Source organism: Chanodichthys erythropterus, chromosome 3 (assembly GCF_024489055.1).
Source record: "Chanodichthys erythropterus isolate Z2021 chromosome 3, ASM2448905v1, whole genome shotgun sequence".
Lineage (NCBI taxonomy): Eukaryota > Metazoa > Chordata > Actinopteri > Cypriniformes > Xenocyprididae > Chanodichthys > Chanodichthys erythropterus.
In genome coordinates, this window is record NC_090223.1 from 3,715,564 (window position 1) to 3,737,935 (window position 22,372).

Sequence of the window (22,372 nt, forward strand, 5' to 3'; positions counted from 1 at the left end):
CTGGTGGAATGAGGTTCAGGTGTCGTCGATTAGAACTCGGGTGATTGGGAACGAGTGGGCGGAGCGTGGAGATCCGGTGTCGATGCACGCTGTGTGTTGGTGGTGGGAACTGACTCTGTGACAGCTATGGCCATGCATTTTTGACAGTAGAGTTGATACTGTCAAATACTGTAAATGATACTGTAAGAATGGTGTTGCACTATTATATACAGTAATCACATTTACTGTACTGCTGTAGATGAATATCATGCAGACTTATTTTTCTTGACCAAATATTCTTACAATAACTGATAATCATGTTTGTAAACAGAGCGTAAGAGAGACACATCTTGATAACATATATATTACATCTCAATATTTTTGACTATATAGCTCTGATTATTTAAATATATTAATACATTTCTTAAGATGTATAACTGCATATTCAGGATTACAAATATAAACAGATACTATATAATTATCTTGTTTGAAATAATTGCAAATTGTTCACACACACACACACACACACACACACAAACTTTGAATATTATGGTAATCAGTTGTGAATAACTAGATTACCAAGACGTCAATTTAACGTCTTTGTCGAACATTCAAAAGATGTCCACTGAGGAGCCAGAATTAAAGTTTTTTTTTAAAGTTTTTCGTGTGCCCATATAATCTTAGCGTAAGTGGTAAACAGATTTGGCTTGCTGTCTGCTATAGAGGGGCTCGGAAAGAATATCCTACTCGAGCTCCGATTGCCCCCCTATAACTGGCAAAAATAAGTTCAAAAGGAGGAGAAGGGGAGGAGGAGGGATGCCAAAAGAACTAACAACAGGAAGAGGTAGGATGCTGGTTTTATACCTTGGTATTAATTGAAAGATTAGATGGGTGTACTCCTCCCGAAATTAAGTTTATTAACTTCACTTAATTGTGGTCATTGTGGACGTATTTTCAACGTCTTATAAGGTCTCATTTAGACATCATTTATACTCTTTTTGGACAAAATTAAACACTCTGAGGATGCATTAAATAAAAACATTCTTATTTCACTGTAATTTCCATTTGTAATTGAGAAGTAAACAGTGAAAATCATGAATATAAAAGAAACAACTCAAAATACAGAGTAACGACAAACAATTTTGATTAAGTTGGGTTAGTGTTAATAGAGAGCCTGCAGATGGAAATGGACTTTTGTCCAGGTTGTCACAACATCTGTTATTCCTTCACAAACTGCCCTGAAACACAATTCAAATATAAATGATTATAAATAAAAATATAACTTTACAATGCTCATTTCGGCCCCAGTGGTGAATATTATGTTCAGAAAAATACACCAGAGTGAAATTTAGTATTTTGTGAATTATGTTTTTTAGGCGGCCTTTCACATCACGTGAGTGCCAGGAACACCAGATTAAGCTTATAAAATATGAAATATATTATTGTTACGTTACGTGTTAAATGACAAACCTGAATAACTTAAGGATTAAACATTTGTCTAGCAAAACAATGAATAAAAATACATTTATAATGCTTACCTTTCCTTTTCACGTCCGTGTCTGGCAGATGAATAGAGATTTGAATTGCGTTGAATTTGAAATGGCTGCGTCAAAGGCTGTTCCTATGTAGGGTCCTGTCCTTTGTAGGTATTTTCAAATGTCCTCAACGTACAGCAGAATTAAATACATTACATAGAGGATCTATCGTTGTGGTGGTATCTTCAGTCTTTTATTAATATACCGAATTAATATCTTTGCGATTGCTTGCACCATCAAGTTTACGTCCCTGTGTCATAACGCAATTACGCCCCTTGTGCGAGCCACGTTTAAATAGATTAGACGTCTTGTAGACATCCAAGAAAACTCCTAGTCTGACGTTCAAATATTGAACTGCATGTCTACGTCTACAAGGGTCCAATATTCAGACGTTCAGATATTGAACCAGTTTTGCACGTCCACAGGCATTCATAAAGGGTCCTCGTCAAATGTTCAGATTGAACCTGTTTTGTACATCCATGGATTTCCAAAAGGGGTCCTACTCAGACATTCAGATATTGAACCTGTATTGCATATCCAGCAGATGCACAAAAGTGAGTCTGAGCTTACGGACATTATAAAGACATGATCCAAATGTCTCCCTGACATTGCATGTTTGCTGGGTTCTGTGCTTAACTCTTAATAAATATTTGGGCTTTTAATGCAATTTGTAGGGCTGTTTAATTAAAAAAAAAAAAAAGAAAAAAGGAGTTGACCAGAGTCCTAGCAGCAGGATTATCAGGATAGAGCTAATTTCTTTGCTGAGAACATTAAAGATAAGGAAACTTCTCCCTTCGTCTGGACAATCTGAGAGCTGAAGATAAAGGGACTCTTCAATACTTAATCAGTACTTTAGTTATTTATAATATTACATTTGTGTTTCCAACACAGTTTGAATTTGATTCATTAAGTTATAAGTGTAATAGTCAGGAAGAACAGAGATGTGTATTTTAAATAAAATTAAATGGCTGATAATGATAGTTTAAATAATTAATATTTAATTAAAGCATCATTTATCCATTTGACTGAATGTGTGTTATTTTGTCTTTTCTTTCCAGACACAGTGTTTCGTCTTCAGATGTTTCTCGTCTTCTGTCCAAATATTCTGATGTTTCTGTCTTTTGTCCTGTGGGGTTTTTCTGAAGGTCAGTGTTTCAATACTGATTGATTATCAATTCATTATGATTTATCATTCAAATATCTGTTTATATGTACAGTAATATCTGGTGTTGTTTCAGGATCTCTGTTTGAGTCGGTCTCTTGCTGTGCTCTTTATTTTCTGAGGCCTCTCATGTTGCTCTGGGTGGCTCCATATACTGATGAGTTCACAGGTATTATATATATATATAGTATATGAATTATAATGTGCATATTCTGACAATAAACCAATGAATTTTACAACAAAAGTTTCATTGTGTTTGTGTTGTAAATTATATTGTGGATGTAATTATTTCATCTTTTCTGTTTTACAGGCAAGATTGAAACATGGATTAATATTTTCAGTTTTAAAATAGAATATATTGTTTTCTCAGGTGTTTTTTATTCAGGTAAATAAATCCAAATGTAAATCAACAGACATTATCATAAACACATTAAAATGCACATTAACAACTGAACAATAATTACATTTAAATTATGTGATATTCCCAGTATACTGCAGGAAATCATTAATGGCCTGGTTTCATAAACGGGGTTTAGCCTAAACCAGGATTAGGTCTTAGTTCAATTAGGGCATTTTAAGTAACTTTTTATAAACAAGCTAGAAAAACATTACTGTTGTGCATCTTGAGACAAAACAACTCTGACATATTTTAAGATATGACAATACAAGTTAGATTGAGACAGCTCAAACATGCACTTTAGTCTAAGACTAGCTCAAGCCTTGTCTGTGAAACTGGAGGAACAACTAGGAAGTGTCTGGTGTTACTGTTGTATTTCTGTCAGTATATTCCACATGTTCAGTGCTGAATCTCTGACTCGACACATTATAATCTACACCAGTTAGTTATGAAAATACTGCATTGATTGTTACAGTAGACATCATGTTAGTGACTGAACTAAAGCTACTTCTGAATGACATCTCAGCATGTGTCAGGGTCAGAGGTCATGTAATCAGCACAAAGGTCAAGGGTCAGTATCAGAAGAAAGTCTGACAGTTCAAAGAATGTGTCGTAATGTTGTGTATCAAAACATCTGTTCAATGAGAAGTTTTTGTAATTCCTGTGATCTATGTTTCAATTTTGTTCTTCTATTTTAGTAATTGTTGTTTTTTCTCTTTCTTTATTCCAGTTCTGTTTAAATCTGCCTGGGACAAAAGTCTGAAGTATGCCGGATTTGAAGGTGTCATAATTATAGTCCTCTTTGTGATGGTGCTTCTGTCTAACCTCTTATTTATTATTTACTGTAAGTATTTCCTTCATCAAGAGTCAGAAATGAGCTGAAATCATGTTTTACCAGATTAATGCTGTTTGAGTTACAAAATCATAATATCAGACCTGATTATCAGTTAATTGAAGCATTTCCATTAGACAATGTCTTTATATAGCAGATTATATATATATATATATATATATATATACACACAGTGGGTACGGAAATTTTTTCACTCTGTTATATTGCAGCCATTTGCTAAAATCATTTAAGTTCTTTTTTTCCTCATTAATGTATACACAGCACCCCATATTGACAGAAAAACACAGAATTGTTGACATTTCAGTTTTTCTTTTTTAATAAATCTGCAAAATCACATGGTCCTAAGCATTCAGATGCTTATATATATGCTTATATATTTGCGCATATATTTAACTCGGGTGCTGTCCATTTCTTCTGATCATCCTTAAGATGGTTCTAAACCTACATTTGAGTCCAGCTGTGTTTGATTATACTGATTGGACTTGATTAGGAAAGCCACACACCTGTCTATATAAGACCTTACAGCTCACAGTGCATGTCAGAGCAAATGAGAATCATGAGGTCAAAGGAACTGCCTGAAGAGCTCAGAGACAGAATTGTGGCAAGGCACAGATCTGGCCAAGGTTACAAAAAAATTTCTGCTGCACTTAAGGTTCCTAAGAGCACAGTGGCCTCCATTATCCTTAAATGGAAGACATTTGGGATGACCAGAACCCTTCCTAGAGCTGGCCATCCGGCCAAACTGAGCTATCGGGGGAGAAGAGCCTTGGTGAGAGAGGTAAAGAAGAACCCAAAGATCACTGTGGCTGAGCTCCAGAGATGCAGTCGGGAGATGAGAGAAAGTTGTAGAAAGTCAACCATCACTGCAGCCCTCCACCAGTCGGGGCTTTATGACGGAAGCCTCTCCTCAGTGCAAGACACATGAAAGCCTGCATGGAGTTTGCTAAAAAAACACCTGAAGGACTCCAAGATGATGAGAAATAAGATTCTCTGGTCTGATGAGACCAAGATAGAACTTTTTGGCCTTAATTCTAAGCGGTATGTGTGGAGAAAACCAGGCACTGCTCATCACCTGTCCAATACAGTCCCAACAGTGAAACATGGTGGTGGCAGCATCATGCTGTGGGGGTGTTTTTCAGCTGCAGGGACAGGACGACTGGTTGCAATCGAGGGAAAGATGAATGCAGCCAAGTACAGGGATTTCCTGGATGAAAACTTTCTCCAGAGTGCTCAGGACCTCAGACTGGGCCGAAGGTTTACCTTCCAACAAGACAATGACCCTAAGCACACAGCTAAAATAACGAAGGAGTGGCTTCATAACAACTCTGTGACTGTTCTTGAATGGCCCAGCCAGAGCCCTGACTTAAACCCAATTGAGCATCTCTGGAGAGACCTAAAAATGGCTGTCCACCAACGTATACCATCCAACCTGACAGAACTGGAGAGGAACTGAAATTAGGAATGGCAGAGGATCCCCAAATCCAGGTGTGAAAAACTTCTTTCCCAAAAAGACTCATGGCTGTATCAGATCAAAAGGGTGCTTCTACTAAATACTGAGCAGAGGTTCTGAATACTTAGGACCATGTGATATTTCAGTTTTTCTTTTAAATAAATCTGCAAAAATGTCACCAATTCTGTGTTTTTCTGTCAATATGGGGTGCAAAAAATGAACTTAAATGATTTTAGCAAATGGCTGCAATATAACAAAGAGTGAAAAATTGAAGGGGGTCTGAATACTTTCCGTACCCACTGTATAATCAAAAAATTGACAAATAAATCAAATTGACAATAAATGTCATGGCCCTTTAAAGAATGTGAATTGAAATAATAGCAGTAAATCATCAGGTAAAGTCATTAGTTTACCAAATCTTTAGTTTATTCAGTCTCAGGCTATCGAGTGATTTAAAAACAAGATTCTCCTTGTGCAGGATACTCAATTATTCATGATAACACACCATTTAAAAATATATATATAAATATTAATTTAGTTCATATTATTAATATTAATAATATTAATTTACTATCAGTAAATTAATATTAGTTTACTATCAGAGCAACCTGGGCTCTCATAACACCTGAGCAGTGCCACAGACTGATCGACTCCATGCCACGCCGCATTGCTGCAGTAATTCAGGCAGAAAGCCCCAACTAAGTATTGAGTGCTGTACATGCTCATTCTTTTCATGTTCATACTTTTCTGTTGGCCAAGATTTCTAAAAATCCTTTCTTTGTATTGGTCTTAAGTAATATTCTAATTTTCTGAGATACTGAATTTGGGATATTCCTTAGTTGTCAGTTATAATCATCAAAATGAAAAGAAATAAATATACATATAATATACAAAATATAATATACAAGTTTCACTTTTTGAATGGAATTAGTGAAATAAATAAACCTTTTGATGATATTCTAATTATATGACCAGCACCCGAATAGGAATCTTGCTAGAGAGGCCATTCTGCTTCAAGTGTAACTAAACGAGCCAATGCAAATTGGCATGCAATCATATGCAGCAGCTGCTCTCCTCGCAGCGCAGATATTTAATGAGCAGCAGGTACCTTGCATCTTCAGCTTTTCGCACAGCACAGCAGCGAGGTTGAGTCCTCTCTTTTTCTCTCTTTTGTGTTTGTGCTTGCCTTTTTGATCAAAAAAACTGTTTTTTCAGCTTGAAAAGGGCTGTTCTCGTGGCCAATACGGTGCGTTAAAAGCCGTTTTGACAGTCCGTAAGAGTGTTCAAAGAGAGGAGTGCACATGACAGGCTGCACACAATCCCTGTCTGTGTTGCGGCGGCTGTTCCCCTGCATGCTTCAGCACTTTTAAAAGAGTAAGTCCCTGAAAGAGTTTACAGTGCTTTCCAGTGCTGCTGGTCAGACCCCTTGTTTCTTCGAGCAGGAGTGCCCCTAGAGCAGGTGTCTCGGCATGTTCACAGATGCCTCTGCCACCAGCTGAGGTGCCACGTACAACAGGCATGCAATATCAGGGGTTTGGACAGGCCCCCAACTGCATTGGCACATCAACCATCAACTGCCTCGAGTTGCTTGCAGAGCCACCTGAAAGAGCCATTACAGGGCAAGCATGTACTGGTCCGCAAGGACAACACTGCGATCTTTGCGTACATCAACCGCCAAGGTGGTTTATGCTCCCATCGCATGTCACAACTTGCCCGCCATCTCCTCCTTTGGAGTCAGAAGCATCTGTGGTCGCTTCACGCCATTCATGTTCCTGGTGAGCTCAACCGCGTGGCCGACAAGCACTCAGGAGTTGCTTCCAGGAGAGTGGCAACTCCACCCCCAGGTGGTCCAGCTGATTTGGAGAGAGTTCGAAGAGCCTCCTGTTTGCCACGCCAGAAACCTCTCACTGCCGGTTGTTGTACAGATACACTGGCACACAGTTGGCCCTGGGGCCTTCACAAATATGTGTTTCCCCCAATGAGTCTACTTGCACAGGCCTTGTGCAAAGTCAGAGATGGGGCACCCTTTGACACCCTCATCCACACCTCTGAAAACTCCATGTCTGGTCCCTGGACGGGACGCGTAGGTTCTAGGTGACTTACCCCCGAGGTACTTAACACCATCACTTCGTCACGTGCACTGTCTAAAAGATGTACTTATGCCTTGAAGTGGAACCTTCGGGCAACGAATTGTGCCTAGAGTTCAGGCCGAGCAACAGCCACGTGGTACTGAGACCCCAGCCTGGCTATGTGCCCGAGGTTCCTACCACTCCCTTCAGGGATCAGGTAGTGAGCCTGCAAACGCTGCTCCCGGAGGAGGCAGACTCAGCCCTGGCTTTGCTCTGTCCAGTTTGCGATTTGCGACTGTACATAGATAGAACTCAAAGCCTCAGGACGTCAGACCAGCTCATTGTCTGTAACGGAGGCCAGCAGAAGGGAATGGCTATCTCCAAACAGAGGATTGCCCACTGGATAATGGACGCCATTGCCTTGGCTTACCAAGCACAAGGCATGCCCTGCCTGGTCAGGTTGCATGCTTACTCTACAAGAGATGTTGCATCCTCCTGGGCGCTGACTTGTGGCACCTCACTGACAGACGTTTGTAGAGCTGCGGGCTGGGCAACACCTAACATGTTTGCTAGATTCTATAGCCTTCGTGTCGAGCCGTGTTCTCTCCTCAGGTCAGAGGAATGGAGAGGCCTCGGCTTAGTGTTGGCTTGCTGCGCATACATGTGCTTATTACTCCAGAGAGTCCCTACAAGGCAGACACCGTTGAGTCCTCCACTCTCCCTTCGGCAGTCAGATGTGACGGAGTGTCTGGCGCCAGGCCTAAACTCTGTTGTATCCTTTAGAACCAGATTTAGGCTGGGTACCATATGTGTGACCCTACAGGGATCCCATATGTGTAGTTCCACAGTTGCTCCTAAACAAAGCCTGTGACTTTCCCTCTGGCAGAACCCACCTCTCTTCAGGACTTAGTACAGTCCTATCGGGTTAGTCCATATGTACTTTATACGTTACCAAATAACTTCTTCAGGTAAGGATGTGGCTTCTGAAGTGTTCCTTTCCTAGCGAAAGGGTATGCTTTCTCAGTGTTATCCAATATTCTCACTGAATGGGTTTTTGGGGAACAGCAGTGATCGACACTCTCTGTGTTAACCCTGTCCCACCGTCCTTAGGCAAAGGGGTTTAGGTGGCTTGCAACAGAGCGCTGGAAGGGAGCTGCTCCTGTGGCGCTTTGGTAGGGATTCCTATTCGTCAGTCTGTCCGACGAGAACATCTCGGGAACCCTTGTTCCCTGAAGGAGGGAATGGAGACGTACATCAGGTCGCCACAGTCACTGTACCCCGCTGATGCTGCTGCCTAACCTGTTTGGCTCCTCAACAAAAACCTGAAGATGCAATGCACCTGCTGCTTATTACATATCTGCGAGGTGAGCAGCTGCTGCATATGATTGCATGCCAATGTGCATTGGTTCATTTAGTTACTCTCAAAACAGATTGGCCTCTCTAGTGAGATTCCTATTCGTAGGTCTGTCCAACGTACGTCTCCGTTCCCCCTTCAGGGAACGAGGGTTACCTATGTAACCGAGATGTTATGTGAAATAGCTTCTTTTAAAAATAGCAGTATATAAAAATGCAATTTTATGATCCTTTTATTTTAAAAAATATTAATCATTTAGCAGATTTTGCAATTCAATAAAAAATCTGTTAATCATGAATCAAATCTGATCAAGTCTGATCAACCACTAAGATAATGCTGATGATTTTGCTTCCATATCTTTATGAGAAATATTATGTGATCAGGAACCAGCATTAGTGAAATCACAGCTCAACAAATCACTAATCTGAATCTCTTTTGTTTAGTTTTTCTTTTTAATGCATGTATCCATGCATTTATTTAATTATCTGAGTAGAGACACATTAAATGTTTATAAAGATAATTCTGATGATTGTCATTATTAATGATTGTCATAACGAAACCTAGCCAATCAGATGGCTGATACTTTTCGCACATCCCGCACACGTTTGACTTTACAACACACAAACACACACCTTTATATATTCTCATTCTTTCTTGCTTTCACATTATGACATGACTGTACACACACATACAGTAGATTAATAATTTTTAAAAATTTTAAAAATTATAATAACGACATTAATAAGCACCCTCTCATGGTATGCAGAGTGCGTAGAGTTGTCTGACCACTATGTTTTTATTGTATTTCATTGTGTTTTATTGCAATGTAAATTGTGTAATTAGATGGTTTTGTTAAATTGGCTCTTTTTCCACACACCCGAAATGACATTACAGATAGTTCATGTTTAAAACCAGGCTCAAAAAGAGTAAATGCTCTCTAAAATAGCTACACTTGGTCTAAATGTTTGCAAAAAAGGCCTAAAAGTACTGAGTAGGGATGGAGAAATGAAGCCACTTTAATCTTTGAAGCTTCTCTCTGATTGTTTAGGGAAAGTTATTTGAATATTTGAGTTATCTCATCGAAAAACTAAATAGTAAGTTGTGATTAGTATTTTATTACAGTGTATAATTAATGAGATTTATTATCAAGATATTTATTACTAGTCTTTATTACAGTATTCTTTAGTTGAATACATTAAATAATGATTGAATTCATACTGAATTACATTCATTTGTGTTTATTTACATTTTACTTTCATAATGTAGATAAACTGAGTCAGTATTTTGTCATAATGCCTACATAATTACTTTAATGTGTGTAATATTAAGTGGTCATTTGGTCCCCCTCTAAATAGTGTTAAATAACACTGAAGCAGAGTTAAAGTTAATGAGATAATTAACCAATTAATTAAGTGATGATTGAGCATTAGTGATGAACACCTGCTCTTAACAAGCAGAATCACTGGAAAAAAAGGGAAACACAACAACTACAACTGACTTCAGCCACAGCCTTAGATGAAATCAACTGAAGATAAAAAGTGTTTATTCTCTGAAGATCTGATTAAACAACTCCACAAACAGCATTACCAGCTTCAAATATTAATAACCAGATTTACTTTATTTTCTCATGTGTACAGAAGTACTTACTGAGAATTGACAGAGGTTTAGATGTTGTTTTATTGGTCAAGAAAACAAATGGTGCCACCATCATGGAGATCAGCGTTTGCTTAGGTTGGGCTTTTTATGGTAGATTTTTCTCTGCAACAATGCATATACTGTTATAAAGCAGTGAGGTCAGTGTTTTATAGTGAGCAGATATTAGCTGCTTTTATATGATATAGTAATTGTGAGATTGCCTGATTGCATCCAAAGCAACTGGATTTTGGTTTTGCATTACCAACTCTGTGAAAGCATGAGAAAAAGTGTTGCAGCAAACATATATATGGAATAATTTAAAAACCATGTAGTGCATAAAAAATGTTGAACTACTGCATCACTTTGACACACACAGACATCAAGAATCAGCATATGAATCACAACAATGGTGATTAAAAATGCTTTACGTTGCAATGCATGCTATGTATCACCATAGGACAAAACTTCCATCATGCACTGCAGTATGAATAATTATTGTCACCACTGTCTAAGCCTGAGTGGTAATAGTTGCTCATTTTCAGCATTGAAGCATTATGGTGTCGTTTGTTTGGAATTTTTTTTTTTTTGCAATTTTGTAATGCTTAAAATACCTCTTTGTGCATTTGAAATGCATTTATTTTAAGCAGAAAATTTAAACTGATCTGCTCCTTCAGTCTTTTAATTCAGCAATGTACAAGTGTTTGCTGTGAAACACCATAGCTCAAACGCAAATAATCTTAAAGACGTAAAAGGGTCAAGAGCCCAACTAAAACAAACCCTGACCACCATGATGGTGGCATCATTTTTTGACCAACAAAACATCAACATCTAAACCGCTGTTAATTCTCAATAAGAACTTCTTTAGATGTGGGACAGAAATAAAGTCAACCTGGCTGGTAATAAGTGAAACAGACGTTTTAATCAGATCTTGAGGTATTTAATGTCTTTTATCATCTTTAGTTGATTTCATCTAAAGCTGTGGCTAAAGTCAGTTGTAGTTGTTGTTTCTCTTTTCTTCAGTGATTCTGCTTGTTAACAGCAGGTGTTCATCATTAATGTTCAATCATCACTTAATGAATTGCTTAATTATCTCATTAACTTTAACCCTGCTTCACTGTTACATTAACACTATTTAGAGAGGGACCATATGTTCTCTAAACAGAGTTGATCTAACCCTTGGGATTTTACTGTGTACTTTTTTGTTTATCATGGTATTAATTTAAAATCAGATCAAACATTTGGATGGATTTATTTATTTAATTATTATTATTTTTTTCCTTATACAGCATTGGTTAAATCAATTGGGAAGTTAAGTCAACAGAACATTAATATATTCTGGGTTCTGGGTAATGTAAGCTTTGATGTTCTGCCTTCACTACAATTCATCCTCCTGTTTTATGCCTTTGGATCTGCTAGAGGAGGTGAGTTTACATTTATGAACTATTTACATTCATTTATGAGTAATAGTGCAAGAAAACATTATTCAACTGTATTAAAATCATATCAAGAAAAATCTGTGGAAACTTTCCTTTTGTGTTCTAGACATATTGTTCTTTACATATTAAAATATATTGATGTGATTAATTAATTAATTACAGTTTATATTAGGGTGTAAGAAGAAAAAGAGAAGGGGTTTTATAACACACCTTTTAAATATTACAGTATCTTTAAAGTGTGTAGCATTTATTTTAACAAGTTCATTTGATTACAACAATTAATTAATGTTCACACTGATGTCCATGTTATCTATTAATGTTAAAACTTACTCTTCGATCTTGACATTAATTTAGTTTATGAATATGTAGTAAATAAAAAAATTAGTGCAAATAAAAAAAAATTGCAAAACAACATAAGAAAAAAACAAAACAAATCTATGTTTACACTTGGTGTCTTTTTTGAAGCTACTAGCATCTGTTTTACATTACTTCTGGATGCGTTTATAGAAACAGCATACCTCGAGTAAGAGAGGTTTGGATTAATCAACCAAGAGTTCAGGGTATGTCTGACAGTAAGTTAACCTTGCTTTCTGTGTTTTCCCTATTTGTTGTTCGTGGAACTGTTGTTTAATGCGACATTACGTGATCAGGAGCTCTATATCATCAGGACTGTGATTGAATCACATCTGTGCTAACATCTGCTGCACATGAGATGTTGCCCATATATAGCCTATATTATTCAGCTGTGCTCCTCATTCTCCTTATTTATCCTCAAGTTTTGAAATGCTGAAAAATAAAACCATTTTCATCTTACAAGCAGAAGTGAATCTGACATACTGTAAATATGATGAGTGATGGATATCTTCTGTGAATCTCATTTTTATTGTAATCAATCTTCTGTTTTCAGGATTCATCATTATTGCAGTTTTACCATTGTTTCTCACAGTAACAAGATGTGATTGGGACAAAACATGTGTTCGGATAATGGGCTGTAAGTGTTTGATTAATTATGATCTGCTCCTGATATAAACACTCATAACTCATCATAATGAGATCAATATTTTGCTCATGTCATTATGAATGTCTGATCTTTACAGATTTTGAGTGAGAGTAGAAATATTTCCAGTGATTTCATAATAATATGTGTTCAAATGTTTTGAACATTTGTGAGATGATTATATATTTAGGATCTTATTTTTATTCAGTCAGTGTCAAACACAGAAATGCTCTTCTTTTTAAACTAATATTATTAAACATGTTTTTCAGGTTCATCTTCAGTCAGGAGATCAGTGTATTTAACTCTCATGTTATTGGTCAATGCTGTAATGGTCTGTTTCTACATCATCGCTCTGGAAAATGAAAAGGGTGCGATAATCTAAAATTATATATCTGAAATATCTTTCTAGTATATCTTAAGCTAAATTGTACTATACATGTTATATGTCGGTCAGTTAATGAACACTTTACAGAAACCGTTACCATGACGATGATGATGTGTTTGTTCATGTTCAGATCGTGTGGGATGGGCCTGCATGATTGCATTTCTTCAGTTACTCTGGACAGTGATAAACTTCACTTGGTCATTTGATTATGGTACAGTATCAATCATCTGATCATCTTCTGCTATCAGCTCTAGTTTATTCTCTTCTGAAGAGAGATTGAGTCTCTACACTGTACCATTATCATAAAGACTGTAAAATTATACAGTAAAAACCTGTTAACAGTAAGTTCCTTTACTATATACAGTGAAAAATTTTGTTATCTGTTTGAGTAAAACTGTTTGATTAAAAGGTCTGATTCACTTATTACTAACCAGGTTGACTTTATTTCTGTCCCACATCTAAAGAAGTTCTTATTGAGAATTAACAGCGATTTAATTGGTCAAAAAATGATGCCACCATTATACCAAAGTATAATGCCACCAAAGTAATTTGCTTTTGAGCAATTGCAATGGTGTTTCACAGCAAACACTTATATATTGCTGAATTAAAAGACTGAACGAGCAGATCAGTTTGAATTTTCTGCTTGAAATGCATTTCAAATGCATAAAGAGGTATTTTCAGCATTACAAAATTGCAAAAAAAAAAAAAAAAAAAAAAAAAAAATCCAAACAAATGGCACCTTATTGCTTCAATGCTGAAAAAACAACTATTACCACTCAGGCTTAGACATGAAAACAGAGCATACAATCCTCAACAGTGGTGAAAATAATTATTCATACTGCAGTGCATGATGGAAGTTTTGTCCTATGGTGATACCCAGCATGCATTGCAGCGTAAAGCATTTTTAATCACCATTGTTGCGATTCATATGCTGATGTTTGATGTCTCTGTGTGTCAAAGTGATGCAGTAGTTCAACATTTTTTATGCACTACATGGTTTTTAAATTATTCCATATATCTGTTTGCTGAAACACTTTTTCTCATGCTGTAGTTTCACAGAGTTGGTAAAGCAAAACCAAAATCCAGATGCTTTGGATGCAATCATGCAATCTCACAATTACTATAACGTCATATAAAAGCAGCTAATATCTGCTCACTATAAAGCACTGCTTTACAACAGTATATGCATTATTGCAGAGAAAAATCTAACATAGAAAGCCCAACCTAAGCAAACACTGATCTCCATGATGGTGGTGCCATTTTTTTCTTGACCAATAAAACAACATCTAAACCTCTGTCAACTCTCAGTAAGTACTTCTGTACACATGAGAAATAATATTTACTTCATCAGCTTGTGGAGAAGCTGCTAGTCATAAACATTGAACTTTCTCGTCACCTCCTGTGTTTTATGGTATTTTAGTTCTGGTATATTAACATTATACCAGTTAAGGAAATACAGGTTTTACTGTAAGTTTAAGTTAAATCCATAATTCCTGAAACGCCACAGCTGTATGTTTTTTTTTGTGGTGAAGTTGCACCCTCAGGTGCTGTTTTTATAAAATTTCATTGTAGATGAATAATGAAAGACATTATTATTCTACAGAATATTTTTGTATAATTTATTATTTATTATTAATTTCAAACTTCAAACAGACTAATAATCAGATTTAGAAAGATGTGAAGATTTTTTTTTTTTCCTGTAGTGGTTTTTAATGTGGTTTCATCTGATCTAATGGTGATATTAACTGTATTATTTGATCTAATGGTGATGATATTGACTGTATTATTTGATCTAATTGTGATGATATGAAACTGTATTATTTGATCTTCCAGATTTTCCCCATCTTGTTCCTGTGTATGTGTTTGGATCAGTCGGTGTTGTTTTACTGAACTCTGTTGCTCTGATGACTGAACTGATACTGAAAACAGGTGAGCAAACACTTCAACATCAGTAATATATCTGTATATAAACCATGAACTTTACAGTAAATACATATTATAATCTAATACAGAATGTTAATCTGAACTGTGTGGTAAACTCTCACTGTGAAGCAGTGAGATCAGCTTCATCTTAAAGTTCCCTTTCAGTCAGTCACTTTTGACGTACGTCAGTAGTGACTGACGAATTGGGATTTCGCTAGAGAGCCCTATCAGCTTTGAGTGAAACTAAACAAGCCAATGGATTTGGCATGCGATATTTGAATAATGCGCACTGCCCCCGCCAGGTGGGTATAAATATGGAAGCGGATGCAATCGCACTCTGTCTTTCGCTTCAGAGCCAACCTGTTGTGTTCCTGCTATTTGACTAAGAGTGACTTCTCAAGCCTTTGAAGAGCCTTTTTTTCGTCGTGCTGGTGTTAAGGCACCCTACAGCAAAGCCACGAGCTTTCACAAGCTATTATACAGCTTTCAGCTGCTGTTTTCACAGCATTGTTTTCTGCCCTGCTGGTTTGCGATTTGGGCCAGTTCCTCTGTGAATGTGACTACCAGGCGATCAGTGTGTACCTGCAATCACATTGCAGCTGTTTCCTGTGTGCTTCAGCACAAAAGAACAAGAGCTAAAGAGCTAAATGTTTCCACAGATGCCTCTTCCACTGGGTGGGGAGCCACGTATAATGGGCATGCAGTGTCGGGTCTGTGGACGGGGCCCCAACTGCATTGGCATATCAATTGCCTTGAGTTGCTAGCAGTATGTCTTGCACTGGGCCACTTCAAGGAGCTGTTGTCAGACAAGACTATTGCGTATATCAACCATCAGGGTGGTCTACGTTCCCGTCGCATGTCGCAACTCGCCCAAGAGGGTAGGGGACCTGCACACATTTTCGAATCGTGCCTGGAATTCGGGCCCAGTGACTCTCACGTTATCTTTAGACCCTGGTCTGGATATGTGCCCAAGGTTCCTACCACTCCCTTCAGAGATCAGGTAGTGAACCTACAAGTGCTGCTTTCGGAGGAGGCAGACCCAGCCCTGGCTTTGCTCTTTCCCATCCGTGGTCTGTGCCTGTATGTGGATAGAACGCAAAGCTTTAGGACCTCAGATCAGCTCTTTGTCGGTTACGGAGACCAGCAGCAGGGAAAGGCTGTCTCCAAGCAGAGGATGGCCCACTGAATAGTGGACATCATCTCCTTGGCTTATCAGTCCCAAGACATGCCTTCCCCGCTCGGGTTAAGAGCTCACTCCACTAGAGGAATTGCCTCTTCCTGGGCGCTGACGCACGGCGCCTCGCTGACAGGTATCTATAGAGCTGCGGGCTGGGCGATACCCAACACATTCGCTAGATTCTATAGCCTTCGTGTATAACTGGTATCTTCCAGTGTACTCGCTTCCAGTAGCCGGTAACACGAAGAAACCCGTTCTAGTGTTGGCTTGCTATGCCACTCCCGCCCCCTGGGCCAGATACGTGCATCCATTGCTCCAGTAGAGTTCCCCGCTTGGTGAATCCTGTCGAGTTCCTCCGCCTCCCCTTGCGGCTCGGACATTGAGAAGTGTCTGATGCCAGGCCAAACGTCCATCTCCAACATTGATGTCTGTGCCATATGTTGTGACCCCTCCACCTGACTGGTCCCATATGTGTATTGTCCACGGTCAAACTCCCTACGGTGAGCCAGTGTCTTTCCCTTAGCAGATCCACCTCTGCTGTCACCTGTCAGATGAGTCTAGGCTGGAGCCATCCCACGGACTCCACATATTTCCACGTAATTCCTCTCCTGCAGGGTAGATTGTGGCCTCTGCAGTGTCCCCTATGGGTTTGCTTCCCCAGTATTGTTTAAGTCTTACTGTAGTAGAACATCATTAGACTCTCTCAGTGTAAGCCCCCTTTTCTGCCCACCAGGTGCGCCGGGTGGCTGGAGCTTACGCTGGGCGCTGGAAGGGGTCAGTAACTGTGGCGTTTTATTTGGGATCCCAATTCGTTAGTCACTACTGACGTACGTGATCAACTGAAAGAGAACGTCTCAGTTACGTATGTAACCCTCATTCCCCGAAAGAGGGAACAGAGATGTACGTCCCGTCGGCACAGTTCCTGTGCCTTCGCTGTAGTGCAGACTCTAGGTTGTCTCCTCAGCAAAAAACAGAGTGCGATTACATCCGCTTCACTATTTATACCCACCTGGTGGGGGCAGTGCGCATTATCGTAAATATCGCACACCAATTCCATTGGTTTGTTTAGTTTCAATCAAAGCTGATAGGGCTCTCTAACGATATCCCAATTCGTCGGTCACTACTGTCTCCATTCCCTCCTTCAGGGAACGAGGGTTACATACGTAACCAAGACATTATTACTCTTATTTCCATTCACATATTGTATGAAAGCCCAATGATGCCCTCTGGAGGTATCTTTATGTATATGCATTTTTTATTATTGTCTGGACAAGTCAAGACATGTCTGTATCAGTATTAAGTATATAGGAAAACTGACTTGTTCTTTGTGCCAGATATTGGACTGCATGTTTGTTGTTCCTGTGAGTGAATAAACAATCATTTTGTTATTGTCAATTTTGAACTGTACTAGTTTAAATAATATTTTGAACAATATGTATAATTTTATTTACTGTTACTACTGCTGTGTATAATGTTGATTTTCTTCTTGCCTTTTGTAATACTGTTTATATCAGCAAACTTATATTGTATTGTAGTATATATATATATATATATATATATATATATATATATATATATATATATATATATATATATATATATATATATATATATATACAGGACTGTAGCCTCAGGGGCTTCAGGACATCCTCAGCCACACCAAGCACTGTATCCTCACACTCTAGTGGCATCCCCAGCACCTCATCCAGTTCCATCTCATGCCCTTCCAGCTCAGGCAGCAATCTATAAACCTCAAGCGCAGACTCCCAGACTAGAGATATTCTGCCTATGGTGTTCCAAAACCCGTCATACCAACCTTTGAAACGGCGTGAGAGTAACTTTGCACTGCTCAAAATGGCATTGGTCAATCTAATGAATAGCCAACAGCACTTAAGTGAACAGTACAAGTTTTAAGTGCTCCTAGGTCACTTAAAGCTTCCCAGTATTTTTCAGCTTGCCAAGGTGTATATGCACGATCCCCGGCTGTACACAGCTGTACAAGCACTGCAAAATAAATATGGTCAACCACGCCAGCTAGTCCCATATGAGTTAGGTGCCATACTGAATGCTCCTGCTGTAAAGTTTGGAGATGCTGAAGCTTTTGATGACCTATCCATCCATTCATTGTTAGGGATGCTCAAAACACTAGAGTTTCAACCGTATTGTCCTTATTGCAATAATAAGGACCATTTCCTGAACTCTTGCTCTAAATTTAAGTTACTAACCACAGAGCAAATAATGAATTGTATAATGGAAGGAAAACAGGGTTGTAAATGTGGAAAGGCACATGCTACAGACCACTGCACTCTGAAGCGGGGATGCAAGACTTGCAAAGAGCTGCACCTTACCATTCTCCATGAAGCAGCCTTGCAAACACAAAAGAGTGATCTTCTGGTCAATGTTTCCCCTTCCCAGGTGTGCTTAGATCATCCCAATCGATCTCCAAAGGTGATGCTAATGGTAGTCAAGGCTCTACTCCATCACAGAGATAAAGCCATGGAGACGTATGCAGTGTTAGACGATGGCTCTGAGCATAGCATAATACTTCCACAGACTGTGGAACAGTTAAACCTTAATGAAACACTCAGCCTACGTACAATACGTCAGGATGTACTTCACTTAAATGGACCATCTGTTTTCCTCTTTGTGTCAACTTTAAACAGACAAACTAAGAAGTTCCAGATTAATCATGCCTTCACTGCAGAGAATCTGAGACTGTCTGAACACTATCCAGTAGCTGCTCTCCAACGCATATATGCCCATATCCGGTCCTTACCATTGCCACAGATTGAGCGAAAACAGCCCTTGATGTCAGACATGCCTCACATACTCTTGCCAGTCCAGCCCATACGAATGAGACCTCCTAATGCACCCATAGCTGTTCACATTAGATTCGGTTGGACTGTCCAAGGCCCTGTTGGGAATAGCCTGCTCCTTGTGACCAATAATGTCTGAACACCTCTATATATACTCAGAATGCTGAGCTTCTTAAGAATGTTGAGGTAGATTGACACTCTACCTTACATTAACGAAACAACAGCCACTTGTTTCAAACAGGACCAGCACACTCTCACACTACTCAAATCCCACACTACTAGAGTAGAGGTAGACTGCATTCTACAATATACCACTTCTTTGCTCAGAGGTCCGAACGCTAACACCCTTAAAGCCCCAAAGGAAACAGTATTGGCATCCCTCCGCAGCACTGCACAGAGACCGAGACTTGCCAAAGACCCAAACTTCTCTGAGGCTGGCTATGTGAAAGAAATCTCCCCTCAGGAAGCTGAGAAGTCCACTGAATCCTGGTACATTCCACACCGTATGGTGAAACACAATGGCAAAAAAAGGGTTGTGTTTAACTGTTCTTTCCAATATCAGTGTCAGTCATTAAATGAACACCTTATTCGTGGTCCGATACTTGGTCCATCTATTCTTGGAGTTCTGCTTTGGTTCAGACAGCACACCGTTGCTGTGAGCGGAGATGTGAAAGGTATGTTTCACCAAGTTCACCAAAAAATAGGACGACGAACTGAAAAGAGATGGGGAATAGTCTTCAATTGTATGACCACCTGTTGCCTCCATCTGGATCTACTTGAGAGTTTCAACACTGATGCCTTCTTGATGTCTTTATGGAGATATATAGCTAGAAGGGGCAAGCCTGTTCTCATTGAAGTGGAAGGCATCATGAATGCTAAGCCTTTAGGCTATGTATCATTCGATATCGCAGACCCAGACCTAATCACACCTAACATCTTGCTCATGGGTCACCATGACTCCTCTCTCCCACAGTTAATGTATGACTTAAGCAATCTTTTGGGAACCAGGAGGTGGAGGCATAGTCAAATACTTGCAGACTAATTCTGGGCTAGATTTATTAATTACTACCTGCCAAGTCTTCAGGAAAGACAATGGCAAAGGGACAATGACAAACTCAGGATTGACCAAGTAGTGCTAATCATGGACCCACAACTTCCATGAGCCCTCTGGCTAGTGGGCAATGTGGCCCGTACCTTCTCTGGACAAGATGGATGAATAAGGACAGTTGCGGTTCAGGTTCAAGAACTTATGTTAGACTGGTGGCCCAGTTGATCCCACTTCCCAAGCTCGTGGATGATGACAACTTCAATCCTGCCACTTAGGAAGGGCTTTCTACCATGTTCAAATGTTCAGAGTAACATTTGAGGGCAGCTGTGTATGAAAGCCCAATGATGCCCCCTAGAGGTATCTTTATGTATATACATTTTTATTATTAAGTTAACATTTTACATTCTAAGCTGTTCAACTTAGATATTTTGTACATTTTGTTATTGTCATTTGTGAACTGTACTAGTTCAAATAATAATTTGAATAATATGTATAATTTTATTTACTGTACTACTGCTGTATATAATGTTATTTTTTTTCATGCCTTTTGTAATACTGTTTATATCAGCAAACTTATATTGTATTTTGTTTTCTGTTCATTATAGACCACACATACCCCTATTGGTGAATGCCTGTAATATTTCAAACATGCAGCTATAATTCGAATAAAATATTTTAAATGGGACCTTCTCTCTCGCTCCAGTTTCTCTAACTGGAAACTCCTACCACCATTTCTACTAGTGTCTAAACGAACCATATATTAATTTACCATATATTAATCTAGTGTCTAAACGAACCATACATATATTAATTTGGAGCAGTCATAAGCCTTATAATCAGCTGTTCATGCTGTAAATAAATTCCTGTTGTTTCTTTTCATCCTCAGTTAATGGTGAAGGTGCAGTTGGAGATCTGAGGATCGTCGTCTTTTCTTCTGAATTCATCTTCACTTTAATTCTGATGGTTTTACTGGTATTTGAACCCTGTGAGTATAACCTGCACTTAAAGACATTTAAATTAATTACATTCACTTCAGCTGTTTTGATGCCTCTTATATTTGTTTAAGGGATTTTCATTTAAAAATATGACTACATATGTGACCAATCATCTGTCTTTTCAGGGATTAAATGATCAGTTTTGTGTTTTGATGATTGAATCTCACATGTGTGTTTATTGACTGTGATCTTCAGTCTAATTCACTGACAGCTGCTCACAGTTTACAGCAGAAAAACACTCAATATATTACTCATTCACAACCAGCATTTTACTGCTATTTATTGCGGTCTTTGAGGGCATCATTTCATAAAGATATTTCTGCTGTTTTTATAATGATTGTGACTCATTGACTCATTCTAAACTGAATTAAACTGAAGCACTTGATCTTCAACACTCACTGAACACAATTGAATTCATTCAGATGTATCTAGACTGGATATATAGAGCCAGAGCACTCATGGTGTGAGTAACCTATTGGAATTGCTACGTTTATTATTGAAGGTTTATTTTTCTTTGTTTAAACCAGGACTCATCTATTATCAGATGTTTTTTGAATCTGAATAATCCTGTAAATCTCTTTTCCTTCTCTGTCTCTGACTCACAGGGATCAAACCATGTCTGGAGTCATGTCAGGTTAGTGTCATATTTAATGTAAATCAGATTTTATTAATTCACTTGATGTTAAAGGTGCACTCAGTGATTTATGTTCATGTTTCTCTGACTGAAGTTTTCATACAGACACACATCACTGTAAAAATATGTATTTATATAAATTAAAAGATCTTGTTCAGTACAGCTCTGTTGAGGTGTTTCTGAGATAAAGTGAGCAGTATTCAGCTGGTCATGTGATCTCAGTATGGCCACCATGAGCCGAGAGAAAACACCTTATGTGGAAGAAACAGTTTCTTCCTGACTACATCATTTAAACTGGATTTGTCAAATGTGCTATTCTTTACTTTAAACGTGGACAGAATTACTGACTGCACCTTTAAATAAGTGTCAGAAACACATTTAGTGTAGATCTGAGTAAATTAATGTCTTGTCGTGAACACAGAAGTCAATAAAGTCTCGTCAAACTCCAGCCACTGGATCACAGAATCAGGAATCTCAGGTCAGTGTCAGAATTATGGATGATTTCACTTTTCCAGAGATTATGTGTT

General features: G+C 38.5%; 1 protein-coding gene across 5 annotated transcripts in view; it reads left to right on the forward strand.

Annotated features, from left to right (window-relative positions):
• The window catches only part of LOC137015201 (uncharacterized), a 45,463-nt gene that overhangs the window by 20,809 nt on the left and 2,282 nt on the right, over nt 1-22,372 (forward strand). For 3 of the 5 annotated variants that reach the window (XM_067380018.1, XM_067380027.1, XM_067379991.1), the window contains exons 5-16: nt 2,573-2,659; nt 2,753-2,845; nt 2,987-3,061; nt 3,804-3,917; nt 11,721-11,855; nt 12,778-12,861; nt 13,137-13,235; nt 13,383-13,463; nt 15,086-15,181; nt 21,103-21,201; nt 21,817-21,845; nt 22,267-22,323. In XM_067380018.1, the coding sequence (XP_067236119.1) occupies nt 2,573-2,659; nt 2,753-2,845; nt 2,987-3,061; nt 3,804-3,917; nt 11,721-11,855; nt 12,778-12,861; nt 13,137-13,235; nt 13,383-13,463; nt 15,086-15,181; nt 21,103-21,201; nt 21,817-21,845; nt 22,267-22,323 (1,049 nt within the window). The other 2 variants (XM_067380001.1, XM_067380009.1) reach the window with 2 other exon arrangements.